The sequence below is a fragment of the Crocodylus porosus genome, unplaced genomic scaffold (genome assembly GCF_001723895.1).
Source record: "Crocodylus porosus isolate Cpor-Errol unplaced genomic scaffold, CroPor_comp1, whole genome shotgun sequence".
Taxonomy (NCBI): Eukaryota; Metazoa; Chordata; order Crocodylia; family Crocodylidae; genus Crocodylus; species Crocodylus porosus.
Window position 1 is genome coordinate 61,789,812 of NW_017728949.1, and position 27,717 is coordinate 61,817,528.

The 27,717-nt window shown below is 43.6% G+C and overlaps 1 protein-coding gene across 2 annotated transcripts in view; it reads right to left on the minus strand.

The window, feature by feature from the left end:
• Positions 1-27,717, minus strand: part of HEG1 (heart development protein with EGF like domains 1) — a 79,369-nt gene that overhangs the window by 18,548 nt on the left and 33,104 nt on the right. The window contains exons 4-18 of one of the 2 annotated variants that reach the window (XM_019554214.1): positions 25,325-25,645; positions 23,944-24,276; positions 23,010-23,336; positions 20,916-21,254; positions 20,111-20,428; positions 19,106-19,432; positions 16,893-17,237; positions 15,308-15,628; positions 14,142-14,483; positions 12,071-13,444; positions 8,407-8,523; positions 7,731-7,850; positions 6,506-6,600; positions 2,470-2,528; positions 555-715 (exon numbers count right to left, since the gene is read on the minus strand). In XM_019554214.1, coding sequence (XP_019409759.1) covers positions 555-715; positions 2,470-2,528; positions 6,506-6,600; positions 7,731-7,850; positions 8,407-8,523; positions 12,071-13,444; positions 14,142-14,483; positions 15,308-15,628; positions 16,893-17,237; positions 19,106-19,432; positions 20,111-20,428; positions 20,916-21,254; positions 23,010-23,336; positions 23,944-24,276; positions 25,325-25,645 — 4,899 coding nt within the window. The remainder of the gene's footprint in view (positions 1-554; positions 716-2,469; positions 2,529-6,505; positions 6,601-7,730; positions 7,851-8,406; positions 8,524-12,070; positions 13,445-14,141; positions 14,484-15,307; positions 15,629-16,892; positions 17,238-19,105; positions 19,433-20,110; positions 20,429-20,915; positions 21,255-23,009; positions 23,337-23,943; positions 24,277-25,324; positions 25,646-27,717) is intronic. The other variant, XM_019554215.1, reaches the window with a different exon arrangement.

Genomic DNA, 27,717 nt, shown 5'->3' on the forward strand with positions numbered 1-27,717 from the left:
ATTATGCACAGAAACTCACTTCTTCTAGTGACACACTCCACTGCAGAAACTGGGGAAGTCCAATTCCGGACAGACTCGCTAATTAAAGTAGACGAGAACCGTTGCAATCAAACCGATGGAAGGATTCTGTATCTCAGTGGGACCTACATCTGCTCCTCTTCTCGAGCAGCACTGCACTTGCATCATTCAGAGAGGTTCAAACCCCACAATCAGAATAAGCCTCCGTGCTTTTCTCATCTGGCTCAGATTCAATGCTGTCTCCCAGAGATAAAAGGACCAGGCACAATGACCTCAATCCTGTCCTGTAATGTTTTTCTATTCAGAGGCACATTTTCACAAACAGGCAGATTTCTCACACATGTGCCTAAGATATGACTTGAAAATCTGCATTCCCTATTGTGCTTCATAAGCTTTAACATGGCTTCTATTTAAATTATAAACATTTTAAAGGAGCTTTTCAGAAAGCCACCTTGACTTTTTTTGGTTGTTGAATAAAGCCATATAAAACAAGATTGTTTGCCACCTTGGTCACGATGAATCCAGATGTTATTTACCTGTGTGCAGCTGTGTAAGGCCTGAGAGGAACTGGCAGGTTTCAGGAGGGGATTTGCAAGCTCTGGCATAGTTTTGTAAATTGGTACGAATGTCCTTAAGCGTCACATTGGAGGCTAACAAGAAGGTGGTTTGGACTGAAACACGGACAGAATTTGACTCCCTGCCAAACAGACACACAAAAAAAAAAAAGACAGCCTTGATCAGTATTGTCTACGTAGCTTGCTATTATGAATATGAGCAATACCCAGAAGAGATACAGCATGTTGAAAGAACTATGTAATCATCAATTGATTGATCCATTCCTATAACAACTCTGTGCTGCTTTTAAACCCACTCTATAGACATGATCACGGATCCTGGTTTTCTCTGTTTAAAAATAGCTCTAATTTTTCGATTAAAAAAAAATTGCAATTTCTCGATCAAAAACCCCAAAATCTGCGATTAAAATGAAATGACACCATTTAGAGAGGTATAAATGAAACATGGTGTTTTATTGATACATTTACAATTTTAAAGCAGTGCAGAAGGATACCGGTGCCTCAATCACTGTAATAAAATAAATTCTAGGTACCTATAAATTTGGCTATTTGTTTTGGGGTTTTTATCATGAAAAATCAGAGCTCTCCCTGCCCCCTTTACTCAGCAGGACACAGGTCCCAGCCCCTCACTCTCCACCCACAGCCCCCCAAATCCCCTCAGCTGCCAGGCCTAAGGGGCCAGGGACCTGGGTCCGCAGCCCCCTGCTCCCCGCACCAGTGCGAAGCCCCAGCTGCTGCCTGCGGGAGGTGAGAGTGGCTGTGCGGAGCCTGGCTTCCCCTTCCCTGTGGGCAGCACGGCCAGACTGGAGTCCATGAGGAGGGTAGGTGTAGGCTGGTCGCTGCGGAGGCCCCGGGGGAAAGGCAGCAGGGCGGGGAGCCCGAGCCCACAGCAGGAAGCTCACCTCTGCCCCATGTACAAATCTGTGTCCCCCATACTCTCCCCAGGAGTGCACGCAGCAATGGGGAGCCAGCCCTGCCCCCCAGATGAGCTGCCCACAGCCCCAACCCACTCCCTGCCCTGTGGCAATGCATTCCAGCCCCAGCCCCAAAACCCACGCACTGCCCCAGCTGGGTACCAAACCCATCCCTAGTCCTGCCCAGCTCTCTCCCCCCAATGGAGGCCTCAATCCCTCCTCCCCCACCAGACTTACCTGCAGGAGTTGCTCTCCAGGCTGTCTGGCACCCATGTGCATGTGTGAGTGTGCACACGCACATGGTACCCTGTATCTGACTGCCATCCTCCTGCCCCCCTCCCGGGCTGAAACTCTGCCTGCCTGCACAGAGCTTTTTGCAAAAGTGGAAAGTATGTTTCTCCATTAAATTGAAAAATCTACGTTTTTCTTGTTTAAAAAGGAAAATGTGCGTTTCTTCCATGGGAAATGGAAAACCCGGGTCCCTGGACATCATAAACATACACCCAATTATTTATTTAAGGGCCGAGTTCTGCCTTAAACCCGATACTAGGATTTGTGCTGAAGCCAGTGGAAGGAATTACTCACAGGGGCTGGGGCAGGTCAAGGGACATTAAGGGCCTGATTTTAAAAACTGACCACCAAGCTGGGATTGCTCAGCACCTCTGGGATTGCTAAATCACAGGCTAGAAGTGACTTCGCCAAAGCCACAGAGCAAGTCAGTAGCAGAGCCACAAGTAGTACAAACTCCCAGCCCCATGGTCAGGCCTCTAGGTGCACGAACTCTATGTTATCTATCAATCTGCTGTAGACACCGCCTCAAACTGCAAGGTTGGATCCAGACCCACACTTCCCCATACTTTGAGGCTGCCGAGAAGAAAGGGTTGGTTGGTTCTCACTCATTCCAAGGGAACATCCAGCCCTAATGTCTATTAAATCTATGAATATTTTGTTGCATCCCTTACCTTGCAGCTTTAACAATGGAGTGGCAGTACCCAGGCAGCGTTGAGAGAGACATGTTCAGCTGAAGAAAAGAATGGGCAATCTGTTACCATGAGTGAATTCAGCGGGGATCTCTGAACTCAGCCACAACCCCGTATTGCAGTTGCAAAGCGATGTCTTCACACTGTCACCAAGGGAAGGATGAAGCTGCTGTGCCGCTCTAAATACGTGTAAACACCTACAAGCATCTCTTCTGAGCAGCCCGTGAAATAGTGAGGCAAAAACCCTGCATAAGGCAAGGTGCAGAGCAATGCCCTTGGATGCTGCTCATCCACCAAGGAGCCTCCTGCTAAGCTCCAGCCCCACGCTAAGAGTCAGAGACTCAGCCATTTATTTTGCATAGATATCTGCTACCTCCATGGTGGTTGTAATTTCATCTCCCTGATGCTTTCTGAACGTCATCAGACACACCATCTTGTCTGATAAACTGTTGTGGTGAACCGTGGTAACCAAAGTCCACTAACAAGCTGATAAAATGTTCCAGAGAGGATGAATTAGCTGGGAGACTGGAGCTCTGTCCCTGGCAGGAGTGATGTGTCATCTTTTCAAAATAATTTGAACATGAGGTTGAACATGTGTGAAATTCGCTGCTGAGTCTGGGGCGGAGCCAGGATATTGCTCCTGGGCTTGGCTCCAGAGTCACCCTAAAGCTTTTTAAAACCTTACGCTGGGAAAATACAGTATAACAAGACAGGAGCAGGAAGGGGAGATGGTACTTCAGCCTGTCCATGAAGACAGGCTCCATTGCCCTGCGCACTTTCTGCAGGGACTTCTGTACGGAATCATACAAAATTAGAGTTGGAAAGGACCTCAGGAGACCATCTAGTCCAACAGCCTGATTAAAGCAGGACCATCCCCAACTACAACCTTAGCCTAACTCCTTCAAGCTTTCCTAAAACAGGACCTTTCCAGGGATGGTTTCAAGGCATGGAGGTACAGGAAATCTGCAGATAAATATCAGCTCTGTTTATTTCCTGCCTGAGCAACCCATCCCCTAAAGAGGAAAGACGGAAGCCAATAACATAAATTCCACATACAACAAAAGAGAGTAAAGGGCTTCTTTTTTGTTCTGTATCTCAGGAGTGATGCTGGCTCCCCAGGTCGGTAATCAACAGTGGTTTTTGTCTTTCCAAAAAGCTGGACAGCTCTGAATGGACTGACCTGACCACTGGTATTACTGGGCTGGATGCAGATCGCCAAACATGACAGATATCTGTGCTCTTCTGCAAACTATTATTAGTAGTAATATACTATTATACTATATATATGTATGCATAACACTATATTATACTATATATCTATGTATAATATTATATAATATTATACTTTTATAATAAGTATATTAATATAGTGCATCATAAATTATATAAAATATATTGTACATTATACATTAATAGATATGTTATATGTGTTCATATTAATAATAATATTTGTAATATTATACTATTCTATATATCTTCATCATCATATATGCTGAGAAGCCCAAGCCCCACTGTGTTAGGCACTGAATAAACACAGAAGAAAAAGATTCTTTGCCCTAACGACTCCCTTGTCTCTCTCCTGACACAAATATACTCAATCAGGAGGGTCTGGTACACTATTTTACAGTCTTTAGCATCAGGCATACTTGCAATGGAAAAAAACCCAAACAAATACCATATTTACTTGAATACAAGATGAGGTGTCCCCGCCCCCACCGCCCCAGTTAGCATGGGGGGGAAAAACCCTGGTTTTATAATTACATACAAGGAAACCTCACTAAATACACCGTCTATTATTAAACTGCTGCCAAAAGCAGCATATGCTCAGCAATGGAAACCAACTATGTAGCTGATTAAATGCAGCCAACACTGAGCATGGCTGTATGACATATGGCCCACACTAAGCAAACCTACTGATGAGAACCTTCTTTTGTGGGTGGACCTTAAAAAAAATGGACAGTTTCTCCCTCAGGAGGGAATAAGCACTGGGCCTGGAAGTATTGCAATACACCCTCCCCAGGTGGCAAGTATCCACATCAGTCTGGGACTTCAGATACTCTCAAATCCATGGCAGGCATCTTACATGCAAGCCCCAAGCCTGTAGGCCTTGGGGGTTCAGATGCCCTCCAGTGTCATAGCCAAAAGGCTGAAGGAGCAAGCTAGGGGGAAAGCCCAAGAGCAATTCCCCATCACCATAAATTGTGTAGCCGAGCGAGTTCTTCCCATTGGCAGGCTATAGCAGGCTTTTACAGGGCTGGCCACCCACAAGGCAATGGACAGGTCTCCACTCTCAACTATACCAAGTCACTCAAGACTGGGAAGAAGGGGATCTCCCCTACCATTTCTATAAAACTACCTGGGCTAAAGCCATCATTATGTTATCTCCACAAAGATAGGTTAACACAACCCATCTGAATAAGAGGCATAGCAGTGCCCTTTAAGCGCAGTCACCCTTACCACCGACTCTTTTGCAAGTCATGGTGAACCACAACATGGCATACATTTTTACTTCCTCTTCACTCCCACAGCTGAGCTGTGCCTTTCTTTCCAATTATTTCTGTTTCTTTATCACCCTTAAATGCCTGGCAAACATCACGAAAAGGGAAACCAAACAGTTCACCCTGAATCCCTTTGTCACCTTCTCTTAGCCTTGTGCCTATGACCAGTATGCCCCACCCTCTATGAAGTGAAGCCATGCTGGGTTGCCCTGTGCTTCATCTGCATACACATTTTTAGAGCATGCCAGGACTCCTGAGAAAAACACCTGGTTTGAGTCATGAGTGGGAGCTCATTAGCACATAACTCCTTTATGGGAGGTATGTGGAGTACACACACACACACACATACACACACTCTGAGCAGTGCTGAGCTGTGGGGTCACCATGGCTTGAAATGCTGTTGACTCTGGTGGAGCCCAGCCCAGTGAACAATGTAGTAAACCATAAGCCTTGGCTTTAGACTAATATCACGCACACCACCTGACGAGACAGCTAGGGACCCGAATAGATCGCTTTGATCAGTTCATCTTTTGCTTCAGGTCTGCACTGTGGAAAACCAGGAACCTGCTCATAAACAGACACTCGGAGCCCACAGTCAAGGACTGTATTAAAATGGGACTAAGTGAAATGTACTGGTACTAGGAAGACAGAAAAGGATGACGGGAAAGAAATGGCAGGCCTCACCTGGTGGAGAAGGGTCTGGCATAGACCTTTTCAGGAGTAGACCCTCCGAGGAGGTCAGTGGGTGGGAGTACAGGTATAGAGATAGGGCAAGGGTGAGCGGTTGCATGGTGCAAACTGTGTAACGGGTTTTTAGTGTGCTTTGAGCTGCCAAGTGAACCACAAAGGCCACTTGGCAGAGTGTCAGAAATGGAGTTATTTATTTATTTAGAGAGAAATAAATCTTTTTGCAAAATAACCCAAAAAGCCTTTATACTACATACAAGTCAGTATCAAAGTGCTGTCCCAAAGTGCATTTATGGAATACCTGTACTAAAACTTGCAGCAGTTTCAAGAAAGGTAACACACATCACTTCTGGATGAACTAAGTCTACGGGCACTATAAGGAATTGCTAAATCCATGTGTAATTTCAGGGTTATTGTTTTCAAATTTTCTCCTCACTTCCATGTGCTGAGGAAGAGGAGGGTCTGACAGTAAGGAGAGGGGGAAGGGGCTACCAGGGCAAAAGTTGGAGATCAAAGGGGCTACTTGAGCCCCCAGAGTTATTTTCCTTGCTGTAGCAGTTGGAGGGGGACAAATTCATACCAAACCTCCAATAATTAGATTATGTACCTGGAAAATTATAACAAATTTATAAATTTTCCATATATAAAATCTAATTACTGGAGGGGTTGGCTTATAATCAGGGTCACCTTCTTTTCCAGTAAATATGGTACATGAGCCACAAAGCTTCACTGATAGAAAAATAAACCCATGATTTACAGCTTTTGCATCTCGTGGTCTATTGGATAGATGAGGACAGAGTAGCATGAGCTTGCATGCCAATGTGGACACTTACCATTGTTGTTATTTCATCCTGGACTTGATGGACATCAGAATACTTCCCATGAGTAGTGTTAAGTTTCAGAGAACCTTGACCAACAAATGTTCTTACTAAAATTAAGAACCAAAGTTGTCAGTAATAACACATGCAGGCAAGCCGTTACCTTGTCATGTCTCATGAATTAGACAGGGTACAGCTGGGTTCCTTGGGGAAACCCCAAGTGTTATAGCAATGGGTACCTAGGTATAAATCCAGTAATAGCAATAATACATTTCCTTCGGGATTTTTTGCAAGAAGTGCATTAGCCCTACTATCACTGAATTCCAATTAAGATACATATATGTCCCCTACCTTAACATTTCTTTAGCATCAATTGAGAAGGGAACTATTCCCTTCATTTCCTATCCAAAACTGTTTTGCACTGGCACGAGATGTTGTTAAACACCCTGCGTTCTACAATAGTAATCCTTATACAAAGCTCATGCCTTATTTCCATGAACCATAAGCCATGTGCAACATGGCTATTTAAGCAACTTATATTGTTTTACTTTATTTCTGTATCATGGGCAGTGATTTCTGAACTACAGACAGAGCTGGGTGAAATGTTTTCAACAAATGCTAAAAAAATGTGGTGTCACTAGGACCAAAGCAATTAACAAATTTGGGTCAAATTCAGTGAATCGTTTCACCTCTTCAAAAAAGAAAAGAAAATGGAAAAATGTTTAGTTTGTTTTTAAATTGACATTATAAAAAGAAATAAAAAGGGAAATAAAGAAGGGCAATAAAAGGGTTAAATACCCTGAAAACGAAATGTTTCATTTTGTACTCAGTGAACCACTTTGAGATGACCCAGAATTTCTTTTATTCTTTTGGGGCAACTACTAAACTAAAAAAGTCATTATTTGTACAGCACTCATTACCTAATGACTATGTCTAACTTTCTCTATAGGGAAATTTATAATATTACCCTGAAGGTCTTGGTAGACTACAGAAATCTCCCTTTCCCCTTCTGCACCAAGTCTTCTTTATTCTATACGGTGTGCATTTTCTCCCATTCCAATTTTATTCCTGAAATCCTGACAATGTTTGCTGCTCTTAGCATTTAAGAAGTTTTCCATTTTTTTCTAAAGCTTTCCTGGAATGCGGTGACCAAAATCCCAACCAGTTTTTGAGGTGGAACCACATCCGGCTTAAATCTGCCAGCACAATCCTACCACGGTGTTGCACTCCCAACTCTTACCTAAATTGCATTTTCCTTTCTCAAGCTGGTACCCAAGAGGACATTTGCAGACAAAGGAGCCCTGGGTGTTGTTGCATGTGGCCATGACAGGGCATGGGTTGGAAAGACATTCGTCCACATCTAAGACGGAAGAGAAAAATAAAAGCCGGTAGAATTAAAAAATGCTACAATCATAAATAGTAGGGCTGAAAAGCATTGCTTGGCTTCTTGGTGTGCCCCCCAGTACATTGTTGGATGACTAACTGCATCGTATTATTTATCCAGGTCTTGATTGTTCTGCTGGGGTTGAGTGAATAAATGCAAAAAAGTCTCTCATGCACATTCACTCTGAAGTTTTAATGGCTTTGGTTTGGCCCATGTTAAATAATGCCAACCTCTCACATAACACTTTCCATCTCAGAGTGCTGGACAAGAGTTAGCAGTCTCATTACCCTTGCTAGTGAAGAAAGTGAGACACAGAAATAACACGGCTCGTGAAAGGTTATCCAGCAGACCACAGTTAGAGCCAGGACTCAAACTCAGGGTTCCAGTTCTGCCCATTAAATACCAACCCTACTACTTCCATGGACTGTGTGAACCGGAGTTATTCAAGGAAGGCAGATCATTTCATTTTACATTCTTGGTATTATTATAGATACAAAATATCGGCACTTTTGGCTATTCTGTTGTTCTTTACCTGCACTGCAGTCTTTTCCTTGCCAGGCTGGTGAACACTCGCACTGAAATTTGCCTGTAATGCGATTAACAATGCATTTCCCATCATGAAGGCATGGCTTTGTGGCGCAGACATCGACTGTAAAATAAGACATTGCGGGGATCAATGGGATAGTCATATATTTTCAAAGGCTTGAAGCTGTACTCAGAATTTAAATGCTTATGGAAAAAGAATCACCCCTTAAAAAGAGAACAAGACTTTTCTGCACTGGTTGCATATGCTTCTTGTGCTGTGCATGTTGTCGTCATTAGCAGTAATACACACTAACCCCGGCTAGTTAGATTACAAGGCAAGTGATGGGGCTGACATGCAGAGACTCAGATTTGCTGTGTGGTTGCTGCTGAGCCCGTGCCATGCAACGGCAGGAAGGACACATTTTGAGGTTAAAGCCCAGAACAGGGGGATCAGGAATGCCAGTGCATTATTTCTGGATTTGTTACAAACGTATCTGGTGGCTTCAGACAGGTCACGTGGGTCAAACAGTTCAAAACAAGACACTAGTTTGGGTGTCCGACCTGAAACACTTGGTTAGAGCAACTGCACACCCATGGTTGCATTTGGAGTGGTGGGTGTTCGGCATCTGAGACAAGCAGACCTCCAAGTACTTCAGGTGAAGCATCCAACACTAGCCTTGCTGGTGCCCTCACCCCCACCCATGGCCCCTGCCCACCCACAGCCCTGCTGGTGGGGGCCCTACAGGGCCCGGGACCCCAGTCTGCAAACCCCTGCCCCTAGGGCAAAGGAATTTTTTTGCTCCTATTTAGTTGATCTAATAAAAGTTATTGCTTCTGACCCGCGAGCTTTACGCATCTCTTTCTCAGACCAACACAGCTACAAAATAGATCTCTGAACACTGCAATGCACTCTGGAAAATACTGCAGAAATCCAAAGCACTTTTAAATTCAGAGTACAAAGCCTGAAATCTATGTCCCCCCAAAGTATTTCCTCCTTACAGTACATGCCAAGCCCTCTTTTTTTAAAAAATAGTAAGTTAACAAGAATTGGAAGCACTCATTGAAAGGAAGCTACATTTAACTAGATTTTGACATAACATGCGTTCATTTATAATGATATTCCTAATACAGGACTTCATAGATTTCGTAGACATTAGGGATGCAAGGGGCCTTGTAAGATCATCAGGTCCAGCCTTATATAGATTCATCAGTAATTAAGATAATCAGTCTTAAGGTAGACAAATGCAAGAACTGCATGAGTATCCAATGACACTGATATGATATAACTGGTACATCTCCATGATTTTGCAGAGCTACAAGCGTAACAAAACCACCCAAGCTTTAACCATGGGTGCTTGTGACACCCAACTGACATTTTTCATGCTATTGAGCCCTTGAAAGTGCTCTACAGCCGTGACTTAATGCATGTGCGTGGCTGAAGAGCACTTCTAAAATGGTCAGGTGCATGAAAAATGAACCTTGGTAAAATAAAGTATTAAATGAAAGCGCTTTAAAGCAGAGCACCTTAGGGAACTTGTGCATCCTCCAGGGTTAATTTTTCCCATGAAGGCAGGTGGGCTGGTGCTCACTGCTGTCCCCGGGGCTGCCGGGGAGGGAGGGAGGGGAAAGCAGAGGGAGCTGCCAGCTGCTTTTGAATGGCCAGATGTGGCAGGCGAGAGGGGGGCAGGGTGAAACGGAGCTGCTTTGCCCCATGGGCTCCTCTCAGCTACTCTGACTGGGGTATTGGGGGAGCCAGGCTAGGCCTACAAGTCAAGGGGGCCATTCAGAAGCAGCCATAGCTCTGTGCTGGCTACTCCCTCCTCCTCCCCCTCCCTTCCCCCCTGCTGACAGCTCTGGAGCTGGGGGGGGCAAGTAATTGGACAATTTGGCAGCTTCCTTGCAGCACCCCACCTGCTGACCAGGGCTGTGCAGGCTGGCTCCAGCCCCCCTCTGCACCCCCAGACTCAACAGGCAAACATCCGAGGGGGAAGGGCTGTAACTCAGCGCTATGAGTTAGAACGGGGCCCTGAACATCTGTAGGCTCCCCGCGTCAGAGTTAGGGTGATTTATCTAACCTGTATCACTAGAGGATGTAAAAGCCAGAGCATAACACCAGCTTCCCCTCCCTTTTTAAAACCTTTAAAAGGCACGTTTGTCTCTGGCCTTGGAGGCCAGTTTCATCAATACTTACTACTTTATGTGGTGCTGATGAAAGCAAGCCGCTGCCATGAACGGGACTAATGAAATTAGTAAATGCTACACCTTGTAGTGCTTTGCTCAGTACCTTTGACTTGAATTATGGATTATGTTTCCATTCTGGTAAAATACTTGACTGAACAGACTTACTTGTGAAGATGAGGAGATTGACAACAGAGGGAAATTAAATCATTCATCCTCCAGTCTTTTTGTTATACTAACACCTTCACATCCTCCTTCTAGTGCACTGCACACGTAGCCCCAGCTACCTTTCCTCAACCCCGCAAGGATGAGTAACTGCTCCAAGCTCATTCCTAGAAAGAGCTTTCCTTTAGCAAAGTGTGAAGATGCCTGCTTTGGCCAAATGATGCATTCGGATTTTATGAGGCAAATTTATTGCCAAAGTTACACTATTCCCCCTTCTAATACCATTCATTATTCCATGTTCTGGAACTATAAGCAATGACAATCAATGCAGAAATTTTGCCTAAACTTTTCCCAACTTCCTTTCAATACCGGCTGGTTGTAGGTATAGACAGCAAAGATAAGGTATGTGGCCTAAACCTAGCTAACAAGAAGTGGCAGCTCTTTAAAGAGAGATTATTTAGCAAGACAGAAAGTGATCATAGGTCTAATATGAGGACACATTCCAACAAGCATACCAATGGCTAACCAACTGTCTTTTCTCATGGACAACCATAGCATATTTACTCACATACCACACATACTTCTCCCCAAAAACATAGCCCTCCAAAACTGGGATGCATGTCTTCTAGAGTGAAACTGTTTTTCTGTCTGAACAGCCCCCAAAACGGCTTCTGCTTCTTTTACTCCTTCCCCACCACAGCTGGTGGCATGGAAGGAGGAGAAGCAGCTGTTACAGTTTTAACCCTTTTTACAGCCACTTGTGAACTGGCAGTAGTTTCTGCCAGATTAGCCTATTTGACAGCAGCTGTGAAAAGGTTAAAACTGTAATATTTCTCTTTTTGCGTGAGCAGGAAAAGGAGGACGAGTGAGCTGAAGAGTACGCTCTGGTCCCTGCTCCACATTGAAAAGATTTTTATTTCTTCATTCTGCCTTCCCAAATGTATGTCCTACTTAGGGGCAGGTGGTATGCAAGAAAATGTGGACTATTTCTATTTGTAAAGAGAAGTTAAAAAAACACTGATTCTCAATTAATAAAGAGAACTGTTTTGCATTTTCACAATTTCCACTGAATGTTGTCACTAAAGCTTTTGCTACTATTTCCACCAAAACTTTAAGCATTTTTTCAAGCAGCTCTGCATAAGAAGACTACTATTAAATCCTCACCTTTTGTATCCAATCCTTAAAAATCCAGGTGATTAAGACTAAGGCCCAGGTCTAAAAAGGGAATTAGGCACCCAACCAGGCACTGGTACTAGTATCAGGGCTGCACTTGATGCAAATATTTATTCTATATGACAGGTTTCTGTGTAGCACTTTAGATGCTTTACCTGTTGTATGAGAAGATGTCACTGTGGTGGTAGTTAAAGCAACAATAGTTGGCTTGGTAGCAGCTGTCAAAGAACTAGGAAACCCAGCAGTGGTTTTGCTAATGGAAGTTGCTTCGGAAAAATGAGTAGCTGGGATACTTTCTTTGGTGAGTTTACTACTAGCTGTGGTGCTAGCTTCTATCGCTTCTGTAGTTATTCCAGTGATGGAGGCCAACTTTGTGGGTGCAACAGTTTGAACTCTTGGCACTTCTGTAGTTGCAGAATGACCCGTAGTCAGCCCAAGAGTTGCACGGTGTGTCACAGTGCTGGATTTCTCTGTTGTTAATTCCACGACGGGGAAGTCTTCCTTCCGACTTGTTGGACTTGGCAAGGTAGTGGTTGATTCGTTTGTCCTCTCCGTACCCATGCTGAGACTCACAGTTGTCAAAAACGAAGGTGTCTTTTCAATACTGTCCCCTGTGGCAACGGAGGCTGCCCCCACGGTGCTCTCTGTCATAAGCGAGGAAGTTGGCATGAATGCTGAATGGTTAGCAAGGTGCTCTGTGGGTGTAGCTGGAAAAGGAGGCAATTCTGTGGAGCTGAAGCCAGTGCTTTCCTTCAACGGGTTTGTGCTACTGTGATTGTCGTATTCTCCGGGGAAACTCCCAGAAAACACAGCTGTGGACGGCTCCCCCCCATCTGTCGCTTCTGTTGTAACCGTGGATGCACTGGTTTGAGAGCTGTCATTGGAGTGAACTGATGAAGATTGTGAAGAGAACGAAGGTGATGAGAATGAGAATGATGATGATGCTGTGACTGGTGAGGAAGTAGGTAAAGATGATAAAGGGAGAGGTGGAGGCGATGTTGATGGCAAGACTGACAAAGTTGGTGGTAGAGATGATTGTGATGTTGTGAACAAAGGAGGGGGTGCTGGTGTTGATGAAGGTGATCGATAGAATGAAGACACTGAGGCAGAAGATTGAAACCCTGACGAAGATAACGATGAGCTGCCAGTTGGTGCTGATTCAGAGCCAGTATAAGACAGAGTTGTGTTTTGTATCCTGCCTGTTGAAGAGTAAGTTGGAATTTTAGAAGAATAAACGAGTAAAGGTTCAGTAGAGGGCTCCATGACGGTCCCATCACTTGATGATACATTATTTTCTCTACTCTGTGACACAGATGAGGCCTGGGATATACTGGAAGAGTTGGAAGATTCTGTAAAAAAAGTGGAACTTTCTGATGAGTCCGTAGAAGTGCTGTTACTTGATATAGATAATAACGTCCTTTCCCCGCCTCTGCTGAATGTGGTTGAACTGTACATGCTGTCCGTTCGAGAAGCGGAGGTCCGTTTTTCTGTGTCAGTGCCACTGATTGGCTGATGGCTACTTGCAATACCTAGAATTAAAAATAAAGATCAATTAAAATGGTGGTGATCTATATCAAACAATACTGCCATTTTATTCAAATAATTAGTCTGATTATAAAATTACCAGTCTGCATATTAGTCCATCTACAACACCAATTTATACGGTGGTGATCTGCCAGTAAACTCTAGACGTTAGCATGCAATACATTTTGCAAAGGTAACTATGGGGTGACAGTCAAGTTGTCATTTTTTATCACTTTCTAAAGTTTTAATCTCAAACTCTTGCAGCACTGAGTCCCACATGGTAACTGTGTCCTAATAAAACATATTGCCTTTTAATATAATGTGATCACTGCATTCACTTTTCTTGCATTTTATGGAAGCTGAGCAGGTAAACCCATTTGTCCTTTTCCTGATTCATAATTTATCCCGTAAGAGTGTGGTATACTTAAGATATACTTAAGGTATACGCTCTTCCTCTGTTCCAAATTAAATAATACCAATCTTCAGGGACTGATGTGCTTTCATTTAGAAAAATCTTCAGGCCTCCATAGGAAGAAAATATTTTCATGGGCATTGCTTTAAGTTACTGTGTGCAAAACAAAATAATGCCATATAAAGGAATTCCTTTATTTGGCATTATTTTGTTTTGCACACACTAACTTAAAGCAATGCCCATGAAAATATTTTTCTCCTTCACAAGGAAATGTATATACAAAAGCTTACTTGAAGCATCGCTCTGGAAAGAAGAATAAGTTGGTATCTTGGAAGAATGTGTAAACAAGGTCTCCGTAGAAAGCCCAGTTAAACCCATGTCATCTGCTGAAACATTCATCTCTTTGGTCTGTACCTCTGAAAACGAATGAAATAATTCTGAGGAATTGACAATTTTTGTATAGGAAGTGGGGCGCTCTGTCGTATGGGTAGATGTGCTATTTGTAAGAGACTGTGATGTCCTTTCTTCACTTTTGGTTAATGTAGCAGAAGCATATGTGCTGTCAGTATAAGGACGGGAAATCCTTTCTTCTGTACTTGAGCTGCCAAGTGACTGATGGCTTCTTCCAGTTGCTGAAATGGGATGAAAAAGTAGAAATTATCTGATCAGCATGCTCCTGCAGCTTCCATGCCTTGTGTATTAGCATCCCCACACTTCAAAATTGTGGGGGGTGCTTTACCTAAAGCTCATTCGATGAGCTTTAAAGCACCCCCACCACCACTTTGAAGCACGGGGATGCTGACACACAAGACGCCGCAGGAGCTTTAGTAAGAGTTGCTCTGAGCTGCACTAATTAAAGCGCCACCCCGCCTACCCCTGGAGCATGTGTAAAAATATGGTAAGTGTCCATTGATCAGGACCGTCCTCAGCAGGTTCCTCTAAAGATGAAAAGTATAGACACAATGAGTGTCATTAACATTGTAATGTTGCTTTACAATTATTAAAGTATAAGCCAAAGCTATGGGGAGATAAACATTTTCCTACAGTAAAAAGATACCGTCTACTCTTCTGCTTTGCTAGCTTTCTAGTCCATACCAACTGCTGCATATGTGGTATAAAAGAACAGACCTGTTCCAGCAGCGGTCAAGTTCCCAAACTTTGCTGGCCCACAGACAATTCTATTGAGCGAGTAGCATGCTGCAGGCAACATCCAACTTTGCTCTCCCTGTCACCCTGAACAAATATGCATGTGGCAAAAGCAAAATTTCTTGTGGCCCTATGCAATATGAGAAAGTCTGGAGCCCATACACTGGGGATTACTGCATTCGGGCTCATTAATACCATTGCTGGCAAATGCACTAGCTTTGAATTTGCTGGTCAAAACAGATTCACAACGGGGAAGAGGGAGAGAATGTTTGCCTGATCAAAATGCGATTGCTGAGTTCAGGAAACTCACTGGAGGGATCCTCAGTTTCAGAGGAATAAGTTGAGGCCTTGGAAAAATATGGATGCAAAGACTTAGTTGAAGGCTCAGTGAAACGTGCATCATCCCTTGACGAAGAATTCCTTCCTTCAGTCAGCACTTCTGAAGGTGAGATTCGGGTTGAATCTGAATACTTGGCCGTAATCGTATCAGTAGCAGAAGTCTCTGTTGTCTCTGTGGCTATGCTGCTGCTAGTTCCAGACTGGGGTGTCCTTTCCACACCTCTGCTGAATGTGGCTGACATGTATGTACTCTCAGTAGGGGAACTGGAAATCTTTCTTCCTCCATCTGAAACTGTATATTACACATACATATTATTGAATGGGTTCCGATGGCTGAAAAAAATCCATATGCACATCTGGAACAGCAGCTATGTTAACAATCACCCTCATGCACTGACCCATGTATTATATAACCTATTGAAACATGTGGCTTAAATTTTTATGATTATTCCAGAGGAGAAAAAAAGGGGCAGCGATGGAACCTGACCCCGGAGAAAATTCTCCTGGCATAGGGACGCAGTCAGCACACTTAGTGAACTTCTGTGCCAGCTGTCTCACTCATAACCAAGAAGGTAGATCACTGGAGCCATATTAGGCTAGGGAGGTGGCAGTGAATGTCTGAACTGCATCTATTCCCAGAGGATGAAAATTCCCACAAGGAGACACAAGTTAGAGCAGCCCTAAAGCTATTCTACCTTCTGCTACCATGCCAGGCCCAATGCAAATTCACCATGAAAACTCAGGAAGTTGAATTTTTCTTCCTGGCAGTCTCCCTTTCCCATGTGCAAGCAAAGCTCCCCGTGGGAGAGATGTTGAGCTTTTTAACTCAAGAACCCTTAGAGGTATTGGCAGCTTTCTCGAAAAAGCAGATCAACAAGCATGGGAACGGTGACACTAAAGGGAAGTTTGTAATTACAAGTAGTCAACTTGGGAACTAGACAGCTTTACAGGTACAGTGTAGATGTTAACCACCAGGACTGCATGCCTCATCCAATCCTGCTAGCTGGTCAAGAATCACTGAAGGCCTCAATCTCCCCTCTTATTCATGCCAAGCAGTGGTTTACTCTGGGAACCATTCACCAAAAGAAGCTACTACCTACCAGGACATGTGTAATGAAAGCAGATGCTGGTGGCACTATATAGCGGAAGACTAAAAGAGCCTGTGATTAAAACCTTCAGGGCCGCACAGAATGGAAACAGGAATCCAGCAGTTAGGGCACCAGCTTGCCATGTTGGAGATCCAAGGTTCAAGTCCTGCCACAGACTTCCCTGGTGGCCTGACATACATTACTTGGGCCTAAATTCCCCATCGGTAAACAAGGACAACAGCACTTCCCTACTCCACAGGGGAGTTGCAAAGACAAGCACATTAAAGATCATGAGATGCTTGGATATGATGGCAATGAGAGTCGCGTGATTACATCTCACAGGGAGAAGTCTAAGTTATTAAAGGGGAATTTATTCTTTAATAAAAGGACTGACTCAGCTTTTTGGAAGGGAGGGCATTATTTTCTTTTTATAATGTGCAATAACAAGCCGGGAGTGACAAAGCCCACCTGAAAGATTAGCTGATGAAGATGAATAACTCGGGACCTTGGAAGGATGTGTGAGCAAAGTCTTGGTTGAAAGTTGGGTGAAGTCCTCCTCCCCTGATGGGACACTGCTTCCCTTAGACTGTGCTAAGGAAGATGAAGACGGGCTTAGATCTGTCAAGTCAGTATTTGCTGAAGTAGAACTGGGACTTTCCATTGTATCGGTCAAAGTGCTCCGGTCGGTTAGAGGCCTTAATGTTTCTTCACCTCTGTTGGAGGTCGTTGAAATGTAAAAACTGGTGGTGGAAACTCTAGAAGTGCCTTCTTCAGTAGCTGAGACACTAATTGATTGATGGCTGCTTCCAGCGGCTGAAACATAACAAGGAAAAACAATTTTATGCATATGAGCATATAGACAGATGGATGAGTTTTCCTTCAATACCACCCAAATGCAGACATCATGAATAGGGATATTAAAATTAAGAAGTTTTCAATCTGGAAATAGTGATATTGTGGAATAGATGGAATTCTTGCAAAGAACTGGCATAAGACATGAGAAAAGCAAGAAAAACAAGCTGTGGAATCAATGAGCTATATGCTTGACTTCACCATTCAGTCCCCTGGTTTTGCTCTCCATATTACTGGTCCCTACATCTGTTATTCAAACTACAGAAATGACTGGACTTGATTTCAGAGGGGTAGAATACTACGTAAGGGAGAAAGATTAAAAATACGTGGGATCACTGAAGACTGAATTCCTTTTCCAGTATAGAAGAGCAATAACCATCATATTAAATACTTCAGAAAATACAACCAACTCAATATAGCCTTTAATTTAATGGTAGTGGCTACAGCATAAGCCAGGAACTCAAAAGAACAGAATTAGAGAAAATGAGGTTGAAGGGACCTCAGGAGGTTACGTCTAATCCAACCCTCTGCTCAAAGCAGAACCGTCTCCAACTAGATTGTCCCAGCCCAAGCTTTGTCTAGCTGGGTCTTAAAAACCTCCAAAGACAGAGTTTCCACCACCTCTCTCGATAACCTTTTCCAGTGCTTTACTACCCTCCTGGTGAGACAGTTTTTCCTAATATCCAACCCAAACTTCCCTTGCTGCAACGTGAGCCCATTGCTCCTTGTTGTGTCATCTGTCACCACTGAGAACAGTCCAGCTCCATCCTCTCTGGAGCCCCCCTGCAGGGAGTTGAAGTTTGCTATTAAATCCCCCCTTGATCTTCTCTTCTCCAAACTAAATAAACCCAGCTCCCTCAGCCTCTCCTCATAAGGCATGTGCCCTACCCTCCCTAATCATATTAATTGCCATCTGCTGGACTCTCTCCATTTTGTCTACGTCATTTCTGTAGTGGGGGACCCAAAACCGGACATGACTCCAGATGTGGCCTCACCAGTGCAGAACACAGAGAAAGAATCACTTCCCTCGATCTGCTGGCAACACTCTTACTAATGCAGCCCAGTAAGCCGTTAACCTTTTGGTCTAATCCTTCAATTTGTCAAGGTCTCTCTGAATCCTAGCCCTGCCCTCCATCCTATCTACTGCTCTGCCCAGCTTGGTATAATCTGCAAACTAACTGAGGGCGCACTCCATCCCATCTTCCAGGTCGTTGATAAAGACTGACTCCAAGACTAACTCGTGGGGCATCCATTCAATACCAGCTTCTAACTAGACATTGAGTCACTGACTACTATCCTTTGAGCCCAAGGATCCACTCAGTTTTTGATCCACCTTATAGTCCATTCATCCATTCCTGTACTTCCTTAGCTTGCTTGCAAATAATCCAAGCCCAGCTTTGCTGTATGACATTTGGAAAAATCACTTAATCAGTCTCTACGGTATTGTATGGCCTTCACCTATAAAACCATGAGAATAGGCTTAAAACTTTTAGTCAAACAATATTGTGCGACTAAATGAACATGCAATACATTCAGGAAAATTTATCTAGAAAGGTTATGCTCAATGTTTAAAAACAAAACATCAAAGTACTATTTTTTTTCATTGAAAAATGGAAATATTCCAGGGGAAGAAAAACTAGCACCACGCTCCAACAGCCTCTAACAGCAAGACTTACCAGGCCTATGTAGTTGTAATACATTTTGAGATGGACAGAACAAGTACTGCAGAGGTGCAAAATATAATCAAAGTCGTCCTTTACTTAAAATAAAATATTTGGTTTATGAAGAGCTTTCAAAATCATTTTAAAACCTATTAAAAAGCAGCTTACCTCTTGAAGTATTTTCTGGAGTGGAGAGGGAATGTGTAAGCAAAGGATCCAATGAAAGGTCTGTGAAATCTGTGGCACGTAATGGACTATTAGTTTCATGGGCCTGCGTTACAGAAGATATAGACGAAGACTGCGTCAGCTCTGAAGAGCCTAACATTTCAGTACTAGACACAAAGCTTCCTCTTGCATCAGAAGGTGTGCTGGTGTTTGTTAGAGACAAACTCCATTCCACATCTCTTGTGATTGTTGCTGACCTGGTGATAGGAGAATCAGAAGTCCTTGTTTCTGTATCTGAAATACTAATTGCCTGGTGGCTGCTTCCAAAGACTAAAAGAGAATAAGGAAAACTGCTTTATGCATGCAGAAATTATGAACAGATGGATGAGTTTACTCCCAGTAATGCCCAGTACCCACAAATATAAATCATGGGAAGTATTCAGACTGGAGAAAAGGCAAATTTGCTAAGACATAACCCTTGTCATGCAGGTACACTTGCAATTAAAAACTCGCAAAAAAAGAGAGAAAAAGCCATGAAAAATAAATGTGTGGAATCAAGAAGCTGCGTGTTCAACTTCGCCCTCTGCACTCCATGCTGCCGGCGCACAAAAAATGATATACCTATAAAAAGGCTTGGAATTATATTCAGCAGAATCGCTAAGCTGAATAATTTAGAAACATGCACCAACTGATATTGGACTCTTCCAAAAATCAATATCCAAGTACTACAAACACAATTTCTAGATTCACAATTTGCATGTGTTTCCTGTAGAAAATTGCAACTAACCGCTGAGAGCAACACATCAAAAAGTTTTCAGCCTTGAAATTTTCCACTGAAAATCTTTGCATGACTGAGAAATGTTTTGAAATGTAAAGGAAAGTGCTACATAACCAGAACACACAATATTTCCCCCTTTTTAAAAAAATAAAAATGAGCAGTTGGTATAAGAATGTTTTAAGTAATCTTTAAAGCACTGGAAAACAACAGACATGGTCTCAACCTCTCACCTGTGGAAACATTTTCTGAAGCAAGGCTGAAATCTGTAAGCAGGGCAGGATCTGTAGCATTGAATGAGGCATTCTTCATTCCTGTAGTCTGGGCTGTAGAAGACACAGATGAGGACTGGGTCACATCTGCAGCGCTGGATAATTCAGCAAAGGGGGAGTTTTGTGTTGCATCAGATCTGCTGCTCTCTGTTACAGATCGTAACATCCTATCTCCCCCATTTGTGGAGGCTGCTGAAATGTATGCGCTAGTCGTATGAGACCCAGGAGACCTTTTCTCTGTACTTGAGATGTTAATTAATTGATGGCTGCTTCCAGTGGCTGAAACATGATGAAGAACATTTATAATGCCATATAATTAAAGTCAAATGGATTTATCTTCCAAAAACTCCCAGGCGCAGATATTGCTTGTAGGAGTCTTAAAATACATGTATATTCAATATCAAATGTGTTAGTTTAAAAAATGGTAAATCCTGCATGCTCATGTGTGTGTTTGTGCATGTGTAGGTCCATCTGTCTTTTAATGGAGAATACACACATGAGCATGTGCATGCAAACACAAAGACACACATGCACCCCAAATTACTGCTAGCCCAAAAGTGGAAACTGTATGACATAGAAACCACCTCCAATGTGCTCTAATAGAATATAATGCCTATACTTACAGGGCTGTGAAAAAGTGCAACGTAAGTACAAAATACAATATTGGTCTTCCTTTATTTGCAAAAGTATGCATGTCGTATGAGAATGATTTAAAAATAATCTACAAAACTTGTAAAATGACAAGCACGTGGATTGACCAACTAACCTGCAGAAGCACCTTGTGAATCAGAGTGAAAATGCGTTGGCATGGGATCTGCTGAGGACCCAGTGAAATACGTGACTCCCAACGTAACTTTTCCTTCATTAGTCTCTGCTCTAGCAGATATAGAGGAGGTCTGAGTGACATCTGCAGAGCTGGGCATGTCAGTGCTAGAAGCAGAGCTTTGTGCTGCACTGGGGGACAGGCTGCTGTTTGTTAGAGATTGCAATATCTTCTCCCCAGCTCTGGTGAATGCTGTTGAAATAACCATGCTGGTGGCATGAGGATCAGAAGTCCTTTGCTCCACCACTGAAATGTTAGTTGGTTGCTGGCTGCTTTCACTTTCTGAAATATCATAAAGGAAAACTGGTTTTATGCTTATGAAATTATAAACAGATGGAGGAGTATCCTTCCAATAATGCCCAGATGCAGGCAGTGTAAATATGGGTATTAGATATGGAAGGAGTTCAAGCTGGAGAAAGAACAGTATTTTAGAAAAAGCCTGAATATTTTATAATTCAGGAACACATAAAATGGATTGCTTGTAAAAAAAGAATAAAGCCACCAAAAGTGACAATGAAAGCAAATTAAATGCAAAGACTCGGGTGTTTAACTTTACTGCTCAGTTGCAGGGCTGTGCACTCTATGCTGCTAGCAGTTAAACATTACAAGCTTCAGAAATGTTTTTAATCTAATGTAGTATGGATACAATACCAAATAACCTCAAGATATTTAACCACTTGTGACTTGGGATTCTGAGGTCAGTGAATACTGAACATCTGTACAGCTGATCAAGAACCACAAACTTTATATTGCGTCTCAAAGGACATGAGTTCATGGGGCATTAAGCATGAATTACTGATGACTACACTTAGTTCATGGGAAGCAGCACAATGCAGAGAGTACAGCACAGGGCAGGAACTCAACAAACCTGAGTTCAAACCCCAGTTTTGCTATGGGACTGTGCAGAAACTGCTCACCAGCGCTCTTTTTTGTACCACGGGATGTTTATACAGATGCTCGGAGAGTGGAGGGGAGGTGCTTTTAATTACAGTAGCTCCAAGAGCTGCTGTAATTAAAGCGTCGCCACATCTCGTATATCAGCATCCCCGTGCTTCAAAACGGCAGTGGGGGCGCTTTATCTAAAGCTTGTTTGGCGAGTTTTAGATACAGCGCCCTGCCGCCCTTTGGAAGCACAGGGACACTGATACACAAGACATGAGAGGCTGCAGGAGCGCAGTAATTGCCAGTCTCCAGCAGACTCGGTTAATCGAGTCTGCTCTGACGCACTGGAATGACAGTGCATCGAAGCAACCTCCCTGCTCGTGGAGAGGCACCCGTAGGTTGTTACACTAGAGCAGGGGCGGGCAATTATTTTGGACTGAGGGCCACTTACTGAGTTTTGGTGAGCCATTGAGGGCCACATGATAGGCAGCGAGGGGCAGATAAATATTCATTTTCTAATTTTTTTTAGGGGCCCCATGGGCTGGATAGAATGGCCTGGCGGGCCACATCCAGCCCCCGGGCTGCATTTTGCCCACCCCTGCACTAGAGTCAGAAACCATAGCCAAAGATGGTCAAAAACTTTACAGTCAAAACCGGTTTTGGTAGAAAAACGGGGCTTTGCCCAAATGAAAAGTTTTCGTAGGAATTCTGGGCAAAACTCTAACTAAAGTTATCTCTAAGTTGCAGTCAAAGTTATACGCGTAGCTTGTTTTCATGTGCTTGAGACTGATTAAGTGCATCAGGTCTGCATCAAATAACAATGTAGCCACAGCAGCACAGAACTCACCTAGACAGCTTACAGTGAACTCATATACATACCCATGAGCTGCAGTCAGACCCTGCCTGGAGCAGACATACCTACTAGATAACACTTAAAAAAAAAGAAGAGTTTTTCCCTTTAAACCCCATTTTCTAACAAGCCCTTCCATACCTGCAACTACTGAAAAATGGTGTGAGCCTACAGAAAAGTGCCATGCTTGTGTAAAATACAATATTAGTGTTCCTTTATTTGAAAAAAACCCAGCAAAGTTATATATTTTGTATACAAAGCATTTTTTTTAATAAAACAAGCAGCTGGTGGGCTGAGATGCTCACCTGGAGAAGCGCTTTCTGAAGGAGGATGGGAATCTGTTGAACGCTCTGCAAAGCCTGGGGCCTGAGAGGATATGTTAAATCCCTGGGTCTCTTCTGCAGCAGATACAGATGAAAGCTGGATTACATCTGAAGCACTGGACATTTCAGCACTAGAGGTGGAGCTCTCTGTTGCAAACAAAGGCTTGCTGTTGTGCGAGAGAGATCGCAATGTCCTTTCTCCAGTGCCGGTGAATGCAGTAGAAAGGTACGTACTGGTGGTATCATAGTCGGAAGTCCTCCTTTTTTCCAGTGCAGACATGCTAGATATTTTGTGACTACTTCTGCTGGCTAACATAAGACAAAGACAAATTTCAATACCTTAGGCAAAAAAAATAAATGGATGAGTTTCCTCCCGGTAACACCATGGGCAGACAGCACTGGTGTGGCTATCAATTACAAGAACTTTTCAGGCTGGGGAAAATGCTCATTTGGAAAGATATGAATCAATTATATTTGGGAACATATGGATTACAGATTGCAAAAAAGATACGCTTAGCTTCCCCGTTCAGTTCAGGAGCTTTGCACTCCATGCTGCTGTTGGCACTTACAGGAATCGTAAGACTTTAGAAATGCCTGGAATTAAATTCAGAGTGGGTGGAAGACTGAATAAGAGACCTTTCTTAAAAGCGTACAACTCAGAGGTATTAGCTCTGTGGATATTGGATTCCTTCGCTGGCCCAGCTGATCAAGAACCACAAACATTACGTCAGGTATCTGCGAGAGCAACAGAAGTTCAGCATAGCCGTAAGTGGGAATTGCTGAACTCCATTCATGGGAAGCAACCCGATCCCATAGGACAGAACCCGGAAGGGACACATACATTCAAATCCCAGCTTTGAAGAGTGATGGTGGGGAAATTTTGTAAATCAGCAAGCTGGTGGAGTGATATGCTCACCTGCGGATGCGCTTTCTGAAGAAGAGTTAAAATCCATAAGCAAAGGATCTGTTGAGGGCTCTCTGAAATTTGTGACGTCCGGTGAAATATTTATTCCATCAGTTTCTGCTATAGGAGATGCAGATGAGGACTGGATTACATCTGACACGCTGCGCAGTTGAGCACCAGAGCTGGAGCTGTGTGTTAATTGAGAAGGCTGCTTGCTGCTTGTTGGAGACAGAAACATCCTCTCCTGTGTTCTGGGGAACGCTGCTGAAACAGATGCACCGGTGACACCAGAATCAGGAATCCTTTCTTCTGTTGCTGACGTTCTGACTGCTTGGCTTCCACTAGCTAAAACGTGATAAAAGACCAATTTCAATTTTATATTTGGAAATATAATAACAGTGCACACAGCACTTGCAAGAAGATAGCACCGGCAGGGATTTCGGCGGAAGTTCAATCCAGTAAGATAAGAATCTTTTACATTCGGGAACCCAGGGAATTATGGTTAGCAAAAAAGTGACACACACACGCACAAAAAGTGCAAGTAAATAAAAATAACAACCCTGCAGTTGCAGAATCAACCATCTGTATGCTTCGATTCGCCATTCAGTCCCATCATTTCACAGTCCGTGCCGCTGGTGCCTACAAGAATTCAACTGCACAGAATAAGCCGCTGAATGACTTATTACACAACTTGTGCAGTTCAAAGGCAGCAGAATCAGAGGGTACTGGACTCCTCCAGAATAACTGATCAAGACCCACAAACATGGCATAGCAAGAACAGAGCATAAGCAATTCAGCATGATCTTCAGCGGGAGTTACTGATAACCAGATTCAATTCATAGGAAGCAGCATATTCCTATGGGTAAACACAGGGCAGGAACCGGGAACACCGTATTTACAACCCAGCCTCGGTGTGTAACTGGGGTGAGGGACTCTCTCCATACTTTATTGTAATCCCTACTCTGTAAAAGTAGAAATTCGGAGAAGAGAGATTCAAAAAACAAAATGTAGTCAAGATGGGTTTTTGCTGGAAAAATTGGGATTTTTGACCACAAGAACATTTTTGTGAAAACAGGTGGCAAACTTCAATTACGTGCTTAAAAAAAAACCCTAAATCTGAAAACAGAATTTTTAATGGGGTGAAAAGCCAAAATAGTTCCCTCCCAAAAAGTCCACATCCATATTTGCTAATCCTTAATAATGGCACTTATCACATTCTCCTCTTTGTGAAATGTTTTGAAAAATAGGGGAAAGTAGGCCAATGTAAATAAAGCGGGATATTATTCTTTCTACAGTTGAAAATAATAAGTAAACATTTTCCATCTTTTTTTTTAATATTGGAAATCATTTTTTTAAATAAACAAAGAAAAACTACTGAAGTAAGCAAGCTCACCAGCAGAAACACTTTCTGTAGCAGTGAGCGAACCCTTATGCAAAGGGTCGGTTGAATTCTCTGTAAAACCCATGGCATCCAGTGAGCTATTATTTCTACCAATTTGCAGGACAGACATTATAGATGAGGACTCAGTTCCATCTGAAGAGCTCGATATTTCAGCACTAGAGGTGGAGCTGCCGGTGTCTGTTAATGATCGTAACGTCCTCTCGTGGAGACCCCGTGGGGATGGAGTTGCGACGTATGCAATGTCACCGTGAGAACTGGCAATCTTTCCCTCTGTATCTGAGATGCTGGCTGGCTGCTTTCGACCTTCAGCAGCTGAAATCCAATAAAGAAATATTAAGATGTCATCCTCCATACTTCAAAACACTAGTATTGGAATTTTCTTCCAAAACTATTCATATTCACGTAAGAGACGGGAAATAAAAGACTTCAATGTTGAGAAAATAAATAATTCCATGGAAAGAAAGCATTGATCAAGACATTTGTATGCAGGAAACCCTGAAAGTATTGACAGGTGCCTGTAGAAGAATGGCCTGAAAACATATCAGAGATGAAAGTCATGGGAATCAAAAAAAAAAGATCAATGATCTAATAACGATGCATATTGAATTGTGCACTATATGTTGCAGTCTTTTTTGCTTTCCCCTTTGATCTCTACTCTGCCTGTCTCTACACTGTCGATGGAGAACCCAGCCTTGCAATCGGACCTATGTAGGACCTATCAGACCTTTTACCAGCACGGAGCCCAGCTGGTGTCCCAGGGATCCAGTGAGTGCAGACCAGCTTGATGGGCCCCGCAACTGGAAGCAACTTGGGAAGGACCCCCATCTGTCTTGGAGAGGGGCAACTACTTGCTCGACACTTTGAGAATAGCGCAGTAAATAATGCAAGCATCACAGCATGCTTGCAATCATGTTCAGCAAAACTAAGAGGTTGCGATCAAGGGACTTTCTAAAACCGGGATGTGCAAAATGGCAGATCTAGCTAGTGCCCAGGCTCTATTTCCCAGCAGCCCCTGCCTGCGTTGCTCTGGCTGGTCTCCATGGAGATGCCAGGACTGGCAGGGCCATTACAGTGTGAGACCATGGAAACCAGCCCAAGCAGCGCTGGCCGGGCGTGCGGCTGGGTGGGGAAGGGCTCCGGGGATGCGACCGGGATCTTGCAGCGGTGACGGCGCAAGCCAGAGCTGGGGCATAACCATGATCCGCTGCCCCAGGAGTGTCCAGGCAGCAGATCATGGCTCTGCCCTGGCACTGGCCTGCACCGTCATCACTGCAAGATCCCGGACCCTGCTCAGCTGCACATCCTGCCAGCCCCCCTTGGGCCTGTCTCCATGGAGACCCTGGACCCACAGTGTCACCGCCCCGCTGCTCCTGGGGTTTCCATGGAAACCAGCCAGAGCAACACGGGCCAGGGCTGCCGGGAAATGGAGTCTGCTGTGGGCCTGATCTGGCTTGTGGGCCAGACTTTGCCCACCCCATCCTAAAGCACATGACTCAAATGCACCGAGTGCCCAATGTGAGTGACAGCACTCTGTTCATTACGCTCACTTAGCCAAGAAACGCTAAGGGAACATTAAAAATCTGCCAGAATAACTGAATCCTTAAAAACAAACAAAATCAACCCACTGTTGCCATATAAAAGCTAGAATAGCCTTTAGCAAGAATTATTGACCAAAGGACACGATGCATTGGAGGAGTGTTAGTTGCACTGGATAGGCACCATCACTTGGAGCCAGGAGACCCAGGTTCCTACGGGATCGACTCCTGACTCTTCTAGTATCTGGTTTTCTCACCTCTGACAAATCATTTTATCACCTCTATTTTCCTGCCTATAAAACTGGAACACAGAGATTTACCCTTAGGGAGCTCTGCAAAGTTGAGGGATGAAAGTTACTTTAAAACCAGTTCATGGCTTTTGAGTGCAGGAGTGACCCTAGTGTGAACTACTGAACACAAGTCACAGAGGTGTGCCCTGTGATCCCCGCATCAATGCTCACCATGGCTGATCTGGAGCATACATTTTAGAGAAACAACCTGCCCCAATTTAAAGATTTCTAGTGATCTAGCACATCCCAAGGTTGGTGGCTTCAGCAGTTGGTTACATTCACTCACGCAAAGGGCACCCAATGTCCAGTTTGAATGTGTGAAGTCTCACCTTTCCAGCTACTGGATCATGTTAATTCTTTGCCTACTAAACTAAACAAGCCGTCTTCTGGCATGTATCTGAGCCTCTTACTGCAAGGCCTATTCTACAGCTCTCAGATAATTCTTGTGGCTTGGCTCTGTACACCCTCCAGTCTTTCAACAGCAAATAGCTGCCAAGTATTAGCACTACATTTCAAGTGATATTTCCTATGAAATGCCAACTTTATTGACTACAAAGCT